Below are 16069 nucleotides of genomic sequence, written 5' to 3'. Positions count from 1 at the left end.
AAAGGAACCGGGGTTTAGGTGAGAAGCGGTGTGTGATTTCTGTGACTCTCCCATCCTGACTACGGCCTCGCACGTTCCTCGAGGGTCTCCCGCGGGCTCACGTGGGAGCAGCTACCACACAGGGCTTCTGATGGCACGGGGGTGGGGGGCTTCAGGCTCTGGGCTGCAGGGGCCCCGAGTGGGGTCTGAGCTGCGCCTCCCGTGGGTGCCCATGCCGGCCGCAGGGACACACCACATGTGGACCTGGGAGAGTTCCCCTCCCTGGCACCTGGGACACAGGCTCCTCCGCTGCCCCCACACCTTCAGAATGCAGGGGCCCAGGAGAGTAGCTGTCATTTGTCACAGTGTGCGATGAACCGTCGTACACGGAAGTTTAGACAGCGGCGTGGTGGCCACCCGGGCGCCCGGGGCGAGAAACGGGTGGGTGACAGGGGTGTCCTTGGTGTCTGAGCTTTTGTGTTTACAAAAATGGCATGTTTTTGGTAAAAATTTCTAACCATACAAAGAGATACCAGGAAAGGGAAAGATTCTCCAAAATCCTACCCATAGAGATGACCCGGACACCCTTTGCGGTCACTGTCCGCAGACAGCATATAAGGACCACCTAAGCCCCCCGTGACTCAGGGCAATCCACCTTGACCCCTGTGTTCCGGCAGGACTGGCTCCCCCAACTCGACAGCAGCACTGCTGCTGGGGGGTGCAGGGAGGGGGCTGCTGGGGCCCAGGCCGCCAATGCCACTTCCGAAACGCACCCACCCAGCTCCCTGAACGCTGGGCTCGAGCCCTTGGTCCTCGTTCCCGCTCTCAGAATGACATGTACAGCTCCTGCTGCCACCTTCTCGTGTAAGTGTCATTTGTCACACTGTGTGATGAACCGTCGTACACGGAAGCATAGACAGCAGCTTGGTGGCCTCCCGGTCGCCCGGGGTGAGAAACGGCCTTCGGTCCAGAGCTGACGCTCCCGCGCAGGCCCGGCCCCCTGGACCCACCCCCGCCGACTCCCCACGCCCCGTACCCGCGGACGGCCCCCCAGCCTCATGGTCGACTTTCACAAAAAGGAATATGCTCTGGGAACTTGCAGTGATGGGCTCCCCAGCCTGTCGGGTCTTTGCCCGTTTCTATTGGATCGTCATCTGCCACTGACATGTGAGCGCGTCACATGTTCTGAGTATCAGATCTTTTAACTCGTAAGCCCTGCAAGTACCTCCCTGAGTGGCTCGTCTTTTCGTTCTGTTCACGGGGCCACAGGAGGGACAGGAGCTCTTCAGGGTGGTCAACGCGTCACGCTTGCTCGCGGTGGATGCTGTTTGGTCTTGTTTTAACTTTCTTCCCTCCCCTTGAGCCGCAGTGACCCTCTGTTACCGGCTGGCAGAGCCCTCCCGGGGCAGCACAGCTCTACAAAGCCCATCCCTGATGGCTGACCTGCTACCAGGGAGCATCAAGGCCTGGGAGCTGGGCCCTGTGGCAGCTGCCCTGCCCCGCAGGCAGGCGCTGCGTCCAGCAGACTCCACCGCCACTGTCGCCGCCTGGGGGCTGTGCTGATCCTGTCCCACAGGGTTTCCACAGATGACAGGCCCAGCTTGCCTGCTCACACGTAGAGGCACACACGGGGACACTCAGAAACACGGGGCACACGGATGCACACACGTGCACACGCATGAACACGCACGCATGTCCTCGAGGCCGGGCGTGACCGTGGCTTTGCCACATCCCCTCCCCCAGGATGCGGCACAAAGGCAGGTAAATGTCACCCGAGGCCCCTCCGGAGCCCATGGGGACCTACCATCACATCGTGGATGTCATCTGTTTTCTCCAAAGCCACTTCTTGATTTTCTTTGCCTTCAGCATGTTTGTTTTCTGCAAACACAACACACAGGAGATGTCAGTGCATCATGGCCGGAAGGCGTGACCACAGCCGGGCCCACGACAGGGCCCAGTGCGGAGCAGGTGCCCCCGTGGGTCCCGAAAGGAGCAGGGTCGAGTCAGGCTCGGGTGTCCACTGCATGGCACCCCCACCAGGGGCCGTGCCAGGGTCGGGGACCCGGGACGTGGGCGGGGCCGTGAGGTGGGTCTCAAGCACCGTGTGGGACGGGGCCCAGCGCAGACCCTGGAGCCAAGAGGACGAAGACTCTGGGCAGAGCAGGGGGTAGGCGCAGGTGGGGTCAGGGAGGACCAGTGACCAGGGACTGGGTGCAGTGGGCACTGCAGGGGGCCAAGCATGGGGCCAGAGGAGGGACAGCCAGGGCCAGGCCGCTAAAGGATGATGAACACCATCCAGACACAGGAGGAGGTCTGGGCATGGACGGTGGGACACCAAGAAGTGACCAGTACCAGGGTGTGAAAGGGTTCATCAGTGCCTGGATGCCTGAGGCGGGGGCCAGGAGGTGACTCCTTCCCCAAGGGTGAGGCCACAGCACAGGACCTGCAGAATCGAGTCACGTCTGGGTCCTCGTGACACACACACAAACATCTCACACGAAACACAAGACGCCTCCGATACTCTACCCGGCGCTCCTTCCCCTTCGTCTTCAACACTTGGAACGACCTTGGACAGAAAGTGGACCCTCTTCTCCACCCAGCCCTTCCTCCGCAGGGCGGCCCGGATCACCGGGTAGTGTCCGTAGATGGAGAAGATCTTCTTTTCCTTGAATTGCAAGAGCGTATTTGAAATTAAAGAATTGAAAACGAGTTAATTTTGTCTCAGCAAGAGGAGTCTACTATCAGGATGACACAGGCTGCACGAGCGGGAAGACACCTGTGTTCTGCTCTGAGAAAATCACCCAGGAGCGCTGGGACGGCTGACGGGCTGGGGCCGGGCAGCCCCCGGGCAGGCCCACTCCACCGCGTGTGTGCCTGCTGCCCCAAATGTGGAGGCCAGGAGGCACAGCACAGCCAGGACCTCAGTGCTTCCTGAGGCTCAGACCCCACCTCAGGGCAGCTCCAGGTCTGAAAGGTGGGATGCAGGACAGGGCCTGAGGGCCTGTGCTCTGCGGCTTTCTTTTCTCTGCAAAGGTGACCATTCCTCATGCCTGGGGTGGGGGAGCTGCCCGAGGTTTGAGAGGAGAGGGGGGAACAAGTGCCCACCAATGGCTGGAGGGGCAGTGCAAACTGCCCAGGGCCAGCACCAGGAGAGCTGGGGACTCTGCCCATCACTGTGGGAATGAGCCCAGCTGCCAGGGGCCAGGCAGGGAGTTGGTAGCTGGCGTCCTCTGCCTTCCCAGATGAGGGACAGGGGGCAGGAGAGTGATGGTCATGCTGGAGCCCCAGGGCCCATGCTGCTGAGGACACAGCCTGGACACATCCGTTGGACAGAGTCAGAGGGCAGCAGCTGCAGGGCAGGGTCAGGGAACAGGGGTATGGTCAGCAGTGAGCTTAGGGCCTCATGAGCTTAGGGCCTCATTAACTTGTGAGAGTAGGAGAGGAGGCCAGAGCAGCAGGGGGAGGTGGCTCAAACGCACTAGGGTCCTAATTAGACTCTGAATTTGAAAGACTGATTATCCTGGGTGGGCCTGACCTAATCAGGTATGCCGCTTAAAAGAGGGTCCAGGATTCTCTCAAGTCAGAGATTGAAAACAGCAGAGACTGTCTCTCTCCACTGCTGGCTTTGAAGAAGGTGCCACAAGGAAATTAATTCTGCCAATAAGCTGAGGAAGCTTGGAAGCACCTCCTTCCCCTGTTGAGCCTTCAGATGAGACCCCATCTGGCTGATGCTTCATTTCACCCTTGACAGACACTGAGCAGAGGACCCAGCCTGGACCCCTGACCCACAGGAGATAATACGTGGTGTGTTTAAGCAGCTAAATTCATGGTGATTTGTTAAGCAGCATTGGTAGCTACACAGGTCCCAGTGGGAGGACTGAGAACACATGCCAAGAACGTGTGGGCTTGTGGCCAGACAGTGAGAGCTCAAGTCCCAGTGCCCACATGAAAGACCTCCAAGCCCCCTTCTAATAAGAACCTCAGTCCAAAGCCTGGCCTCACCCTTGACAGGGCTGTGCACCACGACAGGGGCCACTGTGAGGAGAGGTGGGCAGGGAGTATGACAACAGCAGGAATGTCAGTGCCCTGCAGCTCCAGCAAGACCACCCAGCCGCCTCCAATCCTCTCCTTAACTGGAGTCGAACTGAATGACTTCAGAAAATCCGATTAACTTTAGTAAGTCAACACAGTACAATACATAAGGGAACTACAAAAGGACAAAAAAGAGTACAAGATTTCTAACATAAGAGAGGGAAAATGGGGCTTTCCTGGTGGCACAGTGGTTGAGAGTCCGCCTGCCGATGCAGGGGACACAGGTTCGTGCCCCGGTCCGGGAAGATCCCACATGCCACAGAGAGGCTGGGCCCGTGAGCCATGGCCGCTGAGCCTGCGCGTCCGGAGCCTGTGCTCCGCAACGGGAGAGGCCACAACAGTGAGAGGCCCACGTACCGCAAAAAAAAAAAAAAAAAAAAAAAAGAGAGGGAAAATGGAATAATAAAAAGTAATCAGTCCACAAGGAATCATGAAAGGAGAGAAAAACTGAGCAGAGAGTGCAAACCAAATGAATGAAACACGATGGGAATATACCAGTGTTTAATTATAGATAAATACACAAAATGCTCCAGTTAAAAGGAAAAGAGTGCCAGACTATATATTTTTTTAATCTAAATCTATGTTGTTTACAGGAGAAAATCAAAAGCACAACCCTACAGATAGATAAAAAATAAAAGGATCTATATATGAGACAGAATAGCCTTTGAGACAAAAAAACATCATTAAAGAAAATCATCCCATAATTTAAAGAAAACATTCAATTCACCAGAAAGATACATTTGCACCCATTGAGATGGCTATAAATTATATAGAGCAAAAACTGGCAGAAACACAAAGTAGACAAATCCACAATTACAATAGGATATTTAACATGTTTCTCTCAGTAAATTAGAGAACACAGAGACAAGAAATTTCAATAAGGCTAGAAGACTTCAACAACGCAAATAACAAGCTCTACCCTGATGGCTGTGAATATAGCACTCTACATCAACTTTTATATAAATTAACAAAATGCTAGGTATAAAGCAGGTCTGAACACATTTCAATGGAATAACATTGTACCCATTACATTCTCAACCACAGGCAATCAAACTAGAAATCAATAACAAAATAACTAGAAAAATAGCCACCAGTTTAGAAAGTAAGCAGTATAGTTTTAAGTAACACACAATCAATGAAAAACAATAATATGAATTATAAAATACTTTGAACTGAATCTCATCAAAAACACTACGAGGGCTTCCCTGGTGGCGCAGAGGTTGAGAGTCCGCCTGCCGATGCAGGGGACGTGGGTTCGTGCCCCGGTCCGGGAAGATCCCACATGCTGTGGAACGGCTGGGCCCGTGAGCCATGGCCGCTGAGCCTGCACGTCCGGAGCCTGTGCTCCGCAACGGGAGAGGCCACAACAGTGAGAGGCCCGCGTACTGCAAAAAAAAAAAAACACTACGAAATGAAATCTTTTGAAATGCAGCTAAAGCAGTACTTAGTGGGATGTTTGTAGCCCTGAATGTTTATATGTTTTAAGGTCTCAGAAGAAAATCTGAAAATTAAATTCTACTTATATGAAGTCCCAGAAAGGACAGTGGTAGGAAGCATGAAAAAAGCACATCAGTGGCTGCCAGGATTTGGGAATAACTAGGGCAGGAGGCAGCTTCCAACGGGGCAGAGGTGCTCTGTCATGTCTGTAGGAGTTGATGCTGATTACATATGTCACCTGGGCTGTGCTTCTCTCTCCAGGTACATCCAGCCCATCACAGCCTGAGCTGTGCATTTATGATCTGTACACTCGCATGTGCGTGCTGTGCTTCAGAAGAAAGTTAAGGGAATGAGCACATTTCCACGTGTTACTGTGTGTTGGATTTGTCAGTGCTTCCCCACTGTCCCAGCCTGAGCAACGCGAATGCATGATAAGGAGAGAGGATCATATTCTCAAAGTGGTAGCGTGGAGCCATCTGCCCCCATTTGAAGAACGCTTGTCCTTCTTTATTTCCCCCAAATTCTCCCATTCTGGTGAAACGTAGGCCTCCCCCTTGGGGAAGTGGGTGGGTATGCCAGCTGCCCCACTCGAGCCCCAGAGTTCCTCTCCTGGGCACAAACCCCTCTCACATGCAACTGTCCTCACCGTGTCACCCTGGGGTCTGGGGCAGGGGGAGCGGATGGGAGGGGGTCTGTGAGTCACTAGGAGTCTGTCCCTTGTCTGGGATGTGTGTCCACAGCTGCAGTCACACGACTGCATGGCTGCAGGAGAGATTTTTACCATGTATGTGTCTGCATTTTTTGAATTTTGAAAGCATTACCTATTTCAAAAGTACAGCTGAAACATAAAGTAACTGGCAGAAGCCTCCACGCGGGGGCCAGGACTGCGGGGGGTGCCTCACCTCGGCGGGGGGGGGTCAGAGGCAACAAACTCAATCTCCAAATTCCAAAACGAATTTCTGTTCTTAAAAGTACCCCTCCCACTGAGCCCCAAAGAGCATTTACCTTGATTGCCTTGTCCGTTAATTGTCTTGCTATTTTGTATTTGTCTAATTTGGGGGAAGAAATCAAGTCTTGGGAAATTCCTCGTTTTAATTCTACAAGAGAGAAACAGACATCAAGGCAAAGGAAAGAGCGAACAAGTGACGCTCGGACTCAGGAGACACCAGCCTAATCCCCATGTCCAGCCCCCCATGGCACTCGGTCAGCCCTCGCCTCTGCCTGGGCCAGCCTTCCGGCCACCAGCCCCTCTGGGCTCCTCTCTGGACCCTGGCCACCAGACTCCCATCAGTGTAGCAGCGTCCATATAAACATTACAATGAAAACCCTCATCCCTGCACCCTGCCCACTCCCTCCTCCACCTCTCGTCTCTCCTCTCTCCACAGCCCGTCTGCTGGCTCCACCACAGACAAGCTCGGGCCAAGGTCACACATGCACAGGCCAATCCCGTGGTCACTCTCTGCATCCTGGCCTCTGCCAGCACTGGACACTCAGCCGGCCAGTCCCTGCTCCCCTGAAACCCGCTCTCCCTCCCTCACTGCCGCCCCTTCTCTCTCCCCACGCCCTAACTGTGGCCAAGCCCAGGCCTGGACCTTAGACATCTGTGCTTCACCTCCCTGTCCACGCTGGGCCATCTCAGCCCAGATGGTGGCTTGAATTCCACGGGGCAGATGATCCTGCAACATACACACCCCGGCAGACCATCCGACCTCCCGACGCCTCCTGGACCCATGGTCCCTGGACGTCCAAAGAGCATCCCAGGTGGGCAGGCAGGGAGTGGACACCCCGGCCACCCACCCACCTGCTCCACCTGCAGCTCCCTCCAACCCGTGGACCCCAGAGACCCACAGCCTCAGAGCCAACTGATGCAGGCAAGGGAGAGCACCGAGGCCCTGAGCGGGGGTGGGGTTGCAGCAGCGGCCCGTCCACACGGAGAGGGGAGCCCTAGCCCCAACTGGGGACACACGGTAAGTGGACGTGGGTCACAGGCGCAAGTGTGAAAGTGTGCACAGGAGCCGGGGGGGCTCTCAGAGCCTTGGGCAAGGCAGCAAGTCCGAGATGCTCCACAAAAGCACTGACCATCGGGCTTCCCTGATGGCGCAGTGGTTGAGAGTCCGCCTGCCGATGCAGGGGACGTGGGTTCATGCCCCGGTCCAGGAAGATCCCACGTGCCGCGGAGCGGCTGGGCCCATGAGCCATGGCCGCTGAGCCTGCACGTCAGGCTCCGCAACGGGAGAGGCCACAACAGTGAGAGGCCCACGTACCGCAAAAAAAAAAAAAAAAAAAAAAGCACTGACCATCGAAGCTAAAATGGGCAAATCAGACTTTATCAAAATTGAAATGTTCTCCTCAGCTAAGAAAACGAGAAGACAAACCCTAGACTGGGGGAAAAAATACAATACATTCAACTGACAAAGCAGACACCAAGGTGCATCTGAGAGCTTCTACACGTGGGGAGTTCTGGACAAAGTCAGTTACAAACCAGAGTAGGGCTGGCAGGACCACCAGGAGGACAAAGTAGCCTCAGCTGCAGATAGTGACAGGCACTGCCCTCAGTCACTGACACAACCACAAAGGTCAGTGAGGATGAGGATTGAATGTGACTGTCCAACCCTCACCTCACGAGCACACAGAACACCTCGCTCAGTGGCCGCCATCCTGCTCATTCCAGGACACAGGGAACATTTATTAAAATTGACCACAGAGAAGTTCTTAACCAATTTCAAAGGGACAGTAGCCACATAGATCATGTCCCCTGATCACAGAGCCGTGAAGTCAGGGAGTTTAATCAGAAGACAAAGTAACAACAGGAGACTAACACACATTTCACAAATGTGCTTCTGAATAACCCGCGTCAAAGAGGAGATCAGGATAAAAAGTAATGTATGTTTCTTAACTAAATGAGAGTTAAAATACCAAGTATCGAATCTTGTAGCTAGGTTCTGTTTATAAAGCAATTTTTAGCTGTAGATGCAAATAGTGGAAAATAATAAAGGCTAAGGACAATCATGAAGCATCCATCTCAGATATTAGAAAGATCACCTCAAAGTCAAACCCAAAGAAATCACCAGAAAACTACCAGCAAATTCAAACCCAAACAAATTATCAATACCAGATATCACCAGAGGAGACATTAACAAAATGTTTTTTTGGGGACTTCCCTGGTGGCACAGTGGTTAAGAATCTGCCTGCCAATGCAGGGGACACGGCTTCGATCCCTGGTCCGGGAAGATCCCACATGTTGTGGAGCAACTAAGCCTGTGCGCCACAACTACTGAGCCCGTGTGCCACAACTACTGAGCCTGCGCCTGGAGCTTGTGCTCCACAACAAGAGAAGCCACTGCAATGAGAAGCCCGTGCACCACAACGAAGAGTAGCCCCTGCTCTCCGCAACTAAAGAAAGCCTGCATGCAGCAATGAAGACCCAACACAGCCAAAATTAAAAATAAATAATTTTTTTTTAAAATCCACAAATGTACTATAGAGAAAATTAGCAAAACCAAAAGTTGGATCTTTGAAACTTTTTTTTTCAAATTGATAAACCTCTAAATAGACTGACCACAACACAATGAGACTAGAAATCAACTACAAGAAAAAAACCTGCAAAAAACACAAACACGTGGAGGGTAAACAATATGCTACTAAACAACCAATGAGTGACTGAAGAAATCAAAGAGGAAATTAAAAAATATCTGGAGACAAATAAAAATGGAAACACAACAATCCAAACTCTGTCAGACATAGCAAAAGCAGTTCTAAGAGGGAAGTTGTAGCGATACAAGCCTACCTCAGGACACGAGAAAAATCTCAAATAAACAACCTAATCTTACACCTAAAGCAACTAGAAAAAGAAGAACAAAGGAAACCCAAAGTTAGTGGAAGGAAAGAAATCATAAAGATCAGAGCAGAAATAAATGAAATAGAGACTAAAAAAAACAATGGAAAAGATCAATGAAACTAAAAGCTGGTTCTTTGAAAAGGTAAACAAAATTGATAAATCTTTAGCTACACTCATCAAGAAGAAGAGGAAGAGGGCCCAAATCAATAAAATCAGAAATGAAAAAGGAGAAGTTACAACCCACACCACAGAAATATAAAGGATCATAAGAGACTACTGCAAGCAATTCTATGCCAATACAGTGGACAACCTAGAAGAAATGACAAATTCTTAGAAAGGTACACTCTCCTAAGACTGAACCAGGAAGAAACAGAAAATATGAACAGACCAATTACCAGTATTGAAATTGAATTAGTAATTTTAAAACTCCCAACCAGCGAAAGTCCAGGATCAGATGGCTGCACAGGTAAATTCTACCAAACATTTAGAGAAGAGTTAACACCTATCCTTCTGAAACTATTCCAAAAAACTGCAAAGGAAGAAACACTTGCAAACTCATTCTATGAGGCCACTATCACCCTGATACCAAAACCAGACAAAGATATCACAAAAAAAGAAAATTATAGGCCAATATCACTGATGAACACAGATGCAAATATCCTCAACAAAATACCAGAAAACTGAATCCAACAATACATTAAAAGGATCATACACCATGATCAAGTGGGATTTATCCAAGGGATGCAAGGATTTTTCATTATCCACAAATCAGTCAACATGATGCACCACATTAACAAACTGAAGAATAAAAACCACGTGAGCATCTCAATAGATGAAGGAAAGGCTTTTGACAAAATTCAACATCATTTATGATGAAAACTCCCCAGAAAGCAGGCTTAGAGGGAACCTACCTCAACATAATAAAGTCCATATATGACAAACCCACAGCTAACATCATACTCAGTGGTGAAAAGCATTACCTCTAAGATCAGGAACAAGATAAGGATGCCCACTCTCACCACTTTTATTCAACATAATTTTGGAAGCCCTAGCCACAGCAATCAGAGAAGAGAAAGAAATAAAAGGAACCGAATTGGAAAGGAAGAAGTAAAACTGTCACTGTTTGCAGACGACATGATACTATACATAGAAAATCCTAAAGATGCCACCAGAAGACTACTAGAGCTCATCAGTGAATTCAGTATAAAGTTGTAGGATACAAAATTATTATACAGAAATCTGTTGCATTTCTATATACTAACAACAAAAGATCAGAAAGAGAAATTAAGAAAACAATACCATTTATCATTGCATTGAAAAGAATAAAATACCTAGGGATAAACCTATCTAAGCAGGCAAAAAACCTGTAGTCCAAAAACTATAAGATGCTGATGAAAGAAATTGAAGATGACACAAACAGATGAAAAGATATACCGTATTCTTGGATTGGAAGAATCAATATATTAAAATGACCACACTAGCCAAAGCAATCTATAGATTCAATTCAATCCCTATCAAATTACCAATGGCATTTTTCACAAAACTAGAACAAATAATTTTAAAATTTGTATGGAAACACAAAAGACCCTGAATAGCCAAAACAATCTTGAGAAAGAAGAATGGAGCTGGCAGTATCACACTCCCTGACTTCAGACTATGCTACAAAGCTACAGTAATCAGAACAGTATGGTACTGGCACAAAAACAGAAATATAGCTCAATGGATACAGAGCCCAGAAATAAACCCATGTACTTATGGTCAATTAATCTATGAGGCAAGGACATACAACAGAGAAAAGACAGCCTCTTCAATAAGTGGTGCTTGGAAAACTGGACAGCTACAGGTAAAAGAATGAAATTAGAACATTCTCTAACACCGTATACAAAAATAAACTCAAAATGGATTAAAGACCTAAATGTAGGACTGGATAAAACTCCTAGAGGAAAACATAGGGAGAACACTCTTTGACATAAATTGCAGCAATATTTTTTGATCCATCTCTTAAAGTACTGAAAATAAAAGCAAAAATAAACAAATGGGACCTAATTAAACTTAAAAGCTTTTGCACAGCAAAGGAAACCATAAACAAAATGAAAAGACAACCTATGGACTGGAAGAACAAATTTGCAAATGATGCAACTGACAAGGGATTAATTTCCAAAATATATAAACAGCTCAGTATCAAACAAACAAACAACCCAATCAAAAAATGGGATTTAGAAGATCTAAACAGACATTTCTCCAAAGAAGGCATACAAATGGCAATAGGCACATGAAAAGATGCTCAATATCACTAATTACTAGAAAAGTGCAAATCAAAACTACAATGAGGTATCACCTCACACCAGTCAGAATGGCCACCATCAAAAAGTCTACAAATAATAAATGCTGGAATGGGTGTGGGGAAAGGGAACCCTCCTATACTGTTGGTGGGAATGTAAATTGGTGTAGCCACTATGGAGAACAGAATGAAGGTTACTTAAAAAACTAAAAATAGGGTTACATATGATCTAGCAATCCCACTCCTGGGTGTATAGCTGGAAAAGATGAAAACTCTAATTTGAAAAGGTACGTGCACCCCCATGTTCACAGCAGCACTATTTACAGTAGCCAAGACATGGAAGTGACCTAAATGTCCATCAACAGATGAATGAATAAAGAAGATGTGGTATACATATATATACATATACAATGAAATATTACTCAGCCACAAAAAAGAATGAAATAATGCCATTTGCAGCAATATGGATGGACCTAGAGATTATCATATTAAGTGAAGTAAGTCAGATAGAGAAAGACAAATATCATTTGATATCACCTATATGTGGAATCTAAAAAAATGATACAAATGAACTTACTTACAAAATAGAAATAGATTCACAGATATAGAAAACAAACTTACGGTTTCCAAAGGAGAAAGGTGGGGGGGAGGAATAAATTAGGAGTTTGGGATTAACAGATACACACTACTATCTACAAAATAAATACACAACAAGGACCTGCTGTATAGCATAGGGAACAATATCTTGTAATAACCTATAATGGAAACGAATCTGAAAAAGCATATATATATAGCTGAATCACTTTGCTGTATACCTGAAATGAACACAACATTGTAAATCAACTATACTTCAATAAAAAAAGATATTATGAACATCCACATGTCAATAATTTGGCAATTCATATGAAATGGACATTTTCCTTAAATGACACTGCTTATCAAAAGTGACATAAAAGAAATAGAAAATCCAGATGGGCCTATTTCTGTTAAACAAATTAACTCCATATTTAAAGTGTTTCCCACAATGAAGCCAGGCCTAGATGGCATTACAGGTCAATCTTTCCAAATATTTCAGAAAAAAGAATACCCAAAAAACCCCCATATAAACCCTTTCACTAAAGATGAAACTAGAAAAGCCTTTTCAACCCTTTATTTTTTTTTCTTTTTCAAGTTTTTTTTATTAGGTCATACATTTAACACCAAAATCTGACAAGGACCTTTTTGAAAGAAAGAAATATTACAAGCCAATCTTGCTCATAAAAATAGACACAAAAATCTTAAAATATTTGTAAATCAAATCCAGTGTCATATAAAACAGTACACTTGACCATGTGGTATTTGTTCTAGGGACACAAAGTTTGTTTAATATTTGAAAATCCATAACGTAATCATTTGATAGACTAAAGGAAAAATATGCAGAAGAAAACATGATAAAATGTAATAACTACTTGTTTTAAAACTCTCAGTAAACCAGGAATAAAGAGAACTTCCTTTAAAACTTATAGCAACAAGAATTTATAGGTGTTTAATTTATAATTTTTGTGAATGACAACTTAATTAAAAGATACTTGTACATTTTATAGGGAAAATATTAACCATTAGGGCTTAGAGAAAGGTATCCTAGTGAACCTGGATCAGTTTAAGGCCTCTGTTATATAACTATAAACTAGGTTCTAAAATGAAAACTTAATATTTTAGATAAATTTGCCAAAGAAAACTTGACAAAGAAATGTGAAAAAAAATCATGTTTAAAAAATAAAAAAAAACTTATACATCATATTTCATGGTGAAACACTGAGCACTTTCATCTTGAGTGTGGAAACAAAAAAAGATGTCCACTATATCATATCTATTCAACATTATACTCAAAAGTGCTAGCCCATGCAACAATGCAAGAAAAGGAAATAAGAGGTATAAAGACTGAAAAGATCTGTAGGTGATGATTGTGTATGTAACAAATCTAATTATATGGGTTAGTAGTGGATTTACCAAGGTCACCAACCACCAAGCCAGGAAAATGAATTCAACTGTATTTCTATACACTAGAGACAATTAGAAAATGAAACTAAAAAATGCCACCTACAGCAGTGTTAAGCATGGATTATCTGGGAGTGATTCTAACAAAAGGTCTTACACACCTGTAACTAAAAGTGGGAACCTTACTGACAAGAATGAAAGAGCTAATGTTCATGGTCAGAAGTCTGGATATTAAGATGTTAATTCTCACCCCAAATGATCTACACATTCAATGGAATCACAAAATCCCAGCAGGACTCGTGTGTGTGTGTGTGTGTGTGTGTGTGTGTGTGTGTGTGTGTGTGTGTGTGTGTGTGTGTTGGGGAGGGCTTATATTAACAATTGATTTAAAAAATGCAAAAGTCCAAGAAAACCTGAGCACATCTTGAAGAACAAAGTCAGAGAAATATTAAGACTTATTACGAGGCTCCTGGAATTAAAGCAAGTACTTCGGAATAAGGATAGGCAGACAGATCAACAGAACAGACGGATGCCCCCTTCCCGAGCCTGAGCTCGGCGGTCCCTTTCAGGAAACCCAGGGCGGCGGGCGCAGGACAATACTGACTAGATTCTCCTCTCTGCTCCCCTTCCGAAGACTCAGACGGTTCCATTCCGGCCTCGGCCTCGGGCACCTCGCCCTTCCTCCCTTCCACTGCCTGGACCCCTGCAAAGGGGTATCAGTGCTGACAGAAGTAGGGAACTCAGAGGGGCGAGAGCAGGGCTGGGGTGGAGGGGGAAGTCTGGGGTTGGTGGGGCGCAGGCTAGGGTCGGGGTGGGGGGGCCGAAGGCGGGGTCCAGAGGTGGAGGGCTGGGCAGGTCTGGAGTAGAGGGGCGGTCAGGAGCTCCGAAGGAAGGGTAGGTCCGGGACTCCGCGGGGGTGGTCTAGAATCCCAGGGGCGGAGGGGCGGAGGGCGGTTGGTCCCGTGCTCACCCAGGCGGGGGCCCGTGCCCTCGCCCCCCGTCGCGCTGTCCCGCGTCCTCCGGTTGCCCGGGGTGACAGGCCCGGGCCGCGCGGCGCATTGTGCAGCACCGGGGCGCCGACAGGGGGACCCGGGGAGCGCGGCTCGGCGGCGGCCGGCGCGGGGCGTGGGGCTGCGCGGGCGCGCGGGCGGCAGGGGGTGGCGGGAGCGGCTTCGGGGACGACGGCGCGCGGGGGGAGTGGGGTCCCACAGGCCGCGGTCGGGGGCTCCAAGGGGGGGCCCCCGGCAGGGGCTGCAGTCCGAGGCGCGGCCACGGCCCGCGCGGGGGCCGGGGCGCCGGGAGCCGGGCATGGTGTCCGCGGGGAGGAGGGCCCGCGAGTGGCGCGCGCCCCGCCTGGGATCACGCGGTTCCGCCCCGCTCCGGGTGTCAGGGTCACACAGACCCGCCCTGGCAGTCAGAGCCCCCCAGGTCATAAAGACCCGAGGGCCACACCCGGGCCCCCACCCCTGCGGAACCAGCCGGGCTGTCCAGGGCAGGCTCTGTCCTGGGACCCTCGGGCCTTCCTCCGCACCTAACATCCGATGTCCCCCAGCAGAACGCCCCCAGCCCACCAGGGAGTGTGCTCTGGTGTTCCCAGGGTCACTCGTGGGGCCTGACCCGCCGCCCCGGGGGTTCCCAGCATCGGCCAGTGTCCCACCCCACCCAGATATCCTGCCTCTCTGGTCCAGCATCTTTGTGGAGGGAGGGGTGAGAAGGAAAGATCCACCCACCCCATCAGTGCCTTCCTCCTGGTAACTTTCCTAAATCTAGATGTCATCTTTATTTGGTTTAAAAATCTTTATTTTGCATTTAACTTCCCAAGATAACCTGAAAGTGAGGTTCCGCGCCCACTCAGTGAGGGGTGGTGGCATTCCCCTGGGTGGGCCCCAGTGCCTTTCCCGTCTCCACCAGATCCCACTGCAGACTGGCTCAGGGCAACATAAATCATGAATAAATTAAAAGGTGGCCCTCGCCCCCATCCCCCTCCTATGCTTTACCTCTCAGTTGTTTCAGACCTGGGCACGGAAATACCCAGAGACCCAGAGTTAAATAGGCACCTGGGCCACATTGACATGTTAGCATTTATTGCTCAGGCAGTATTAAACTATATCACACAAAAATGTAAATCGACAGAGACAGGACTATACACTTTTAAAACCCCATTTGTGTGGATTTTTCAAGCTCTCTCTGAAATAAGAAAGTGCAGGCCTATGTTAAGCCCCCAGGCACTGCATTCCAGCTCTAAGACTCAGACTTTCTGGACCCCCAGGAGACATCAGCATCACCTGCACTGTCCCCGTGGCTCCCGTCCAGGCTGGGGAGCTGCAGGAAGGGGAGGTGGCCCTGTGGGCTGCAGCTGGGTGGGGTCTGCTTGTGTGCAGGTGAGAGCCACCTTGCTGCCCCCGTGTTTGTTTGGGGGCCTGACCAAGGCATTTGTCTTCCTGGCCCACCCGGGACACGGAGGC

General features: G+C 48.7%; 1 protein-coding gene across 1 annotated transcript in view; it reads right to left on the bottom strand.

The window, feature by feature from the left end:
- Window positions 1–6597, bottom strand: part of TTLL8 (tubulin tyrosine ligase like 8) — a gene marked incomplete at its 3' end in the record, with an annotated part of 47624 nt that extends 41027 nt beyond the window's left edge. Inside the window, 3 exon segments of the mRNA XM_081250234.1 lie at window positions 1784–1857; window positions 2506–2644; window positions 6514–6597. Of these exon segments, the coding sequence (XP_081106360.1) occupies window positions 1784–1786 (3 nt within the window). The 5' untranslated portion in view covers window positions 1787–1857; window positions 2506–2644; window positions 6514–6597.
- Between the last annotated feature and the right edge of the window lie 9472 nt (window positions 6598–16069).

The sequence above is a fragment of the Mesoplodon bidens genome, assembly GCF_964165515.1.
Source record: "Mesoplodon bidens genome assembly, chromosome: 11".
Lineage (NCBI taxonomy): Eukaryota > Metazoa > Chordata > Mammalia > Artiodactyla > Ziphiidae > Mesoplodon > Mesoplodon bidens.
Note: the sequence above shows the minus strand (reverse complement) of the source record. Positions and strands in the feature narration are given on the sequence as shown.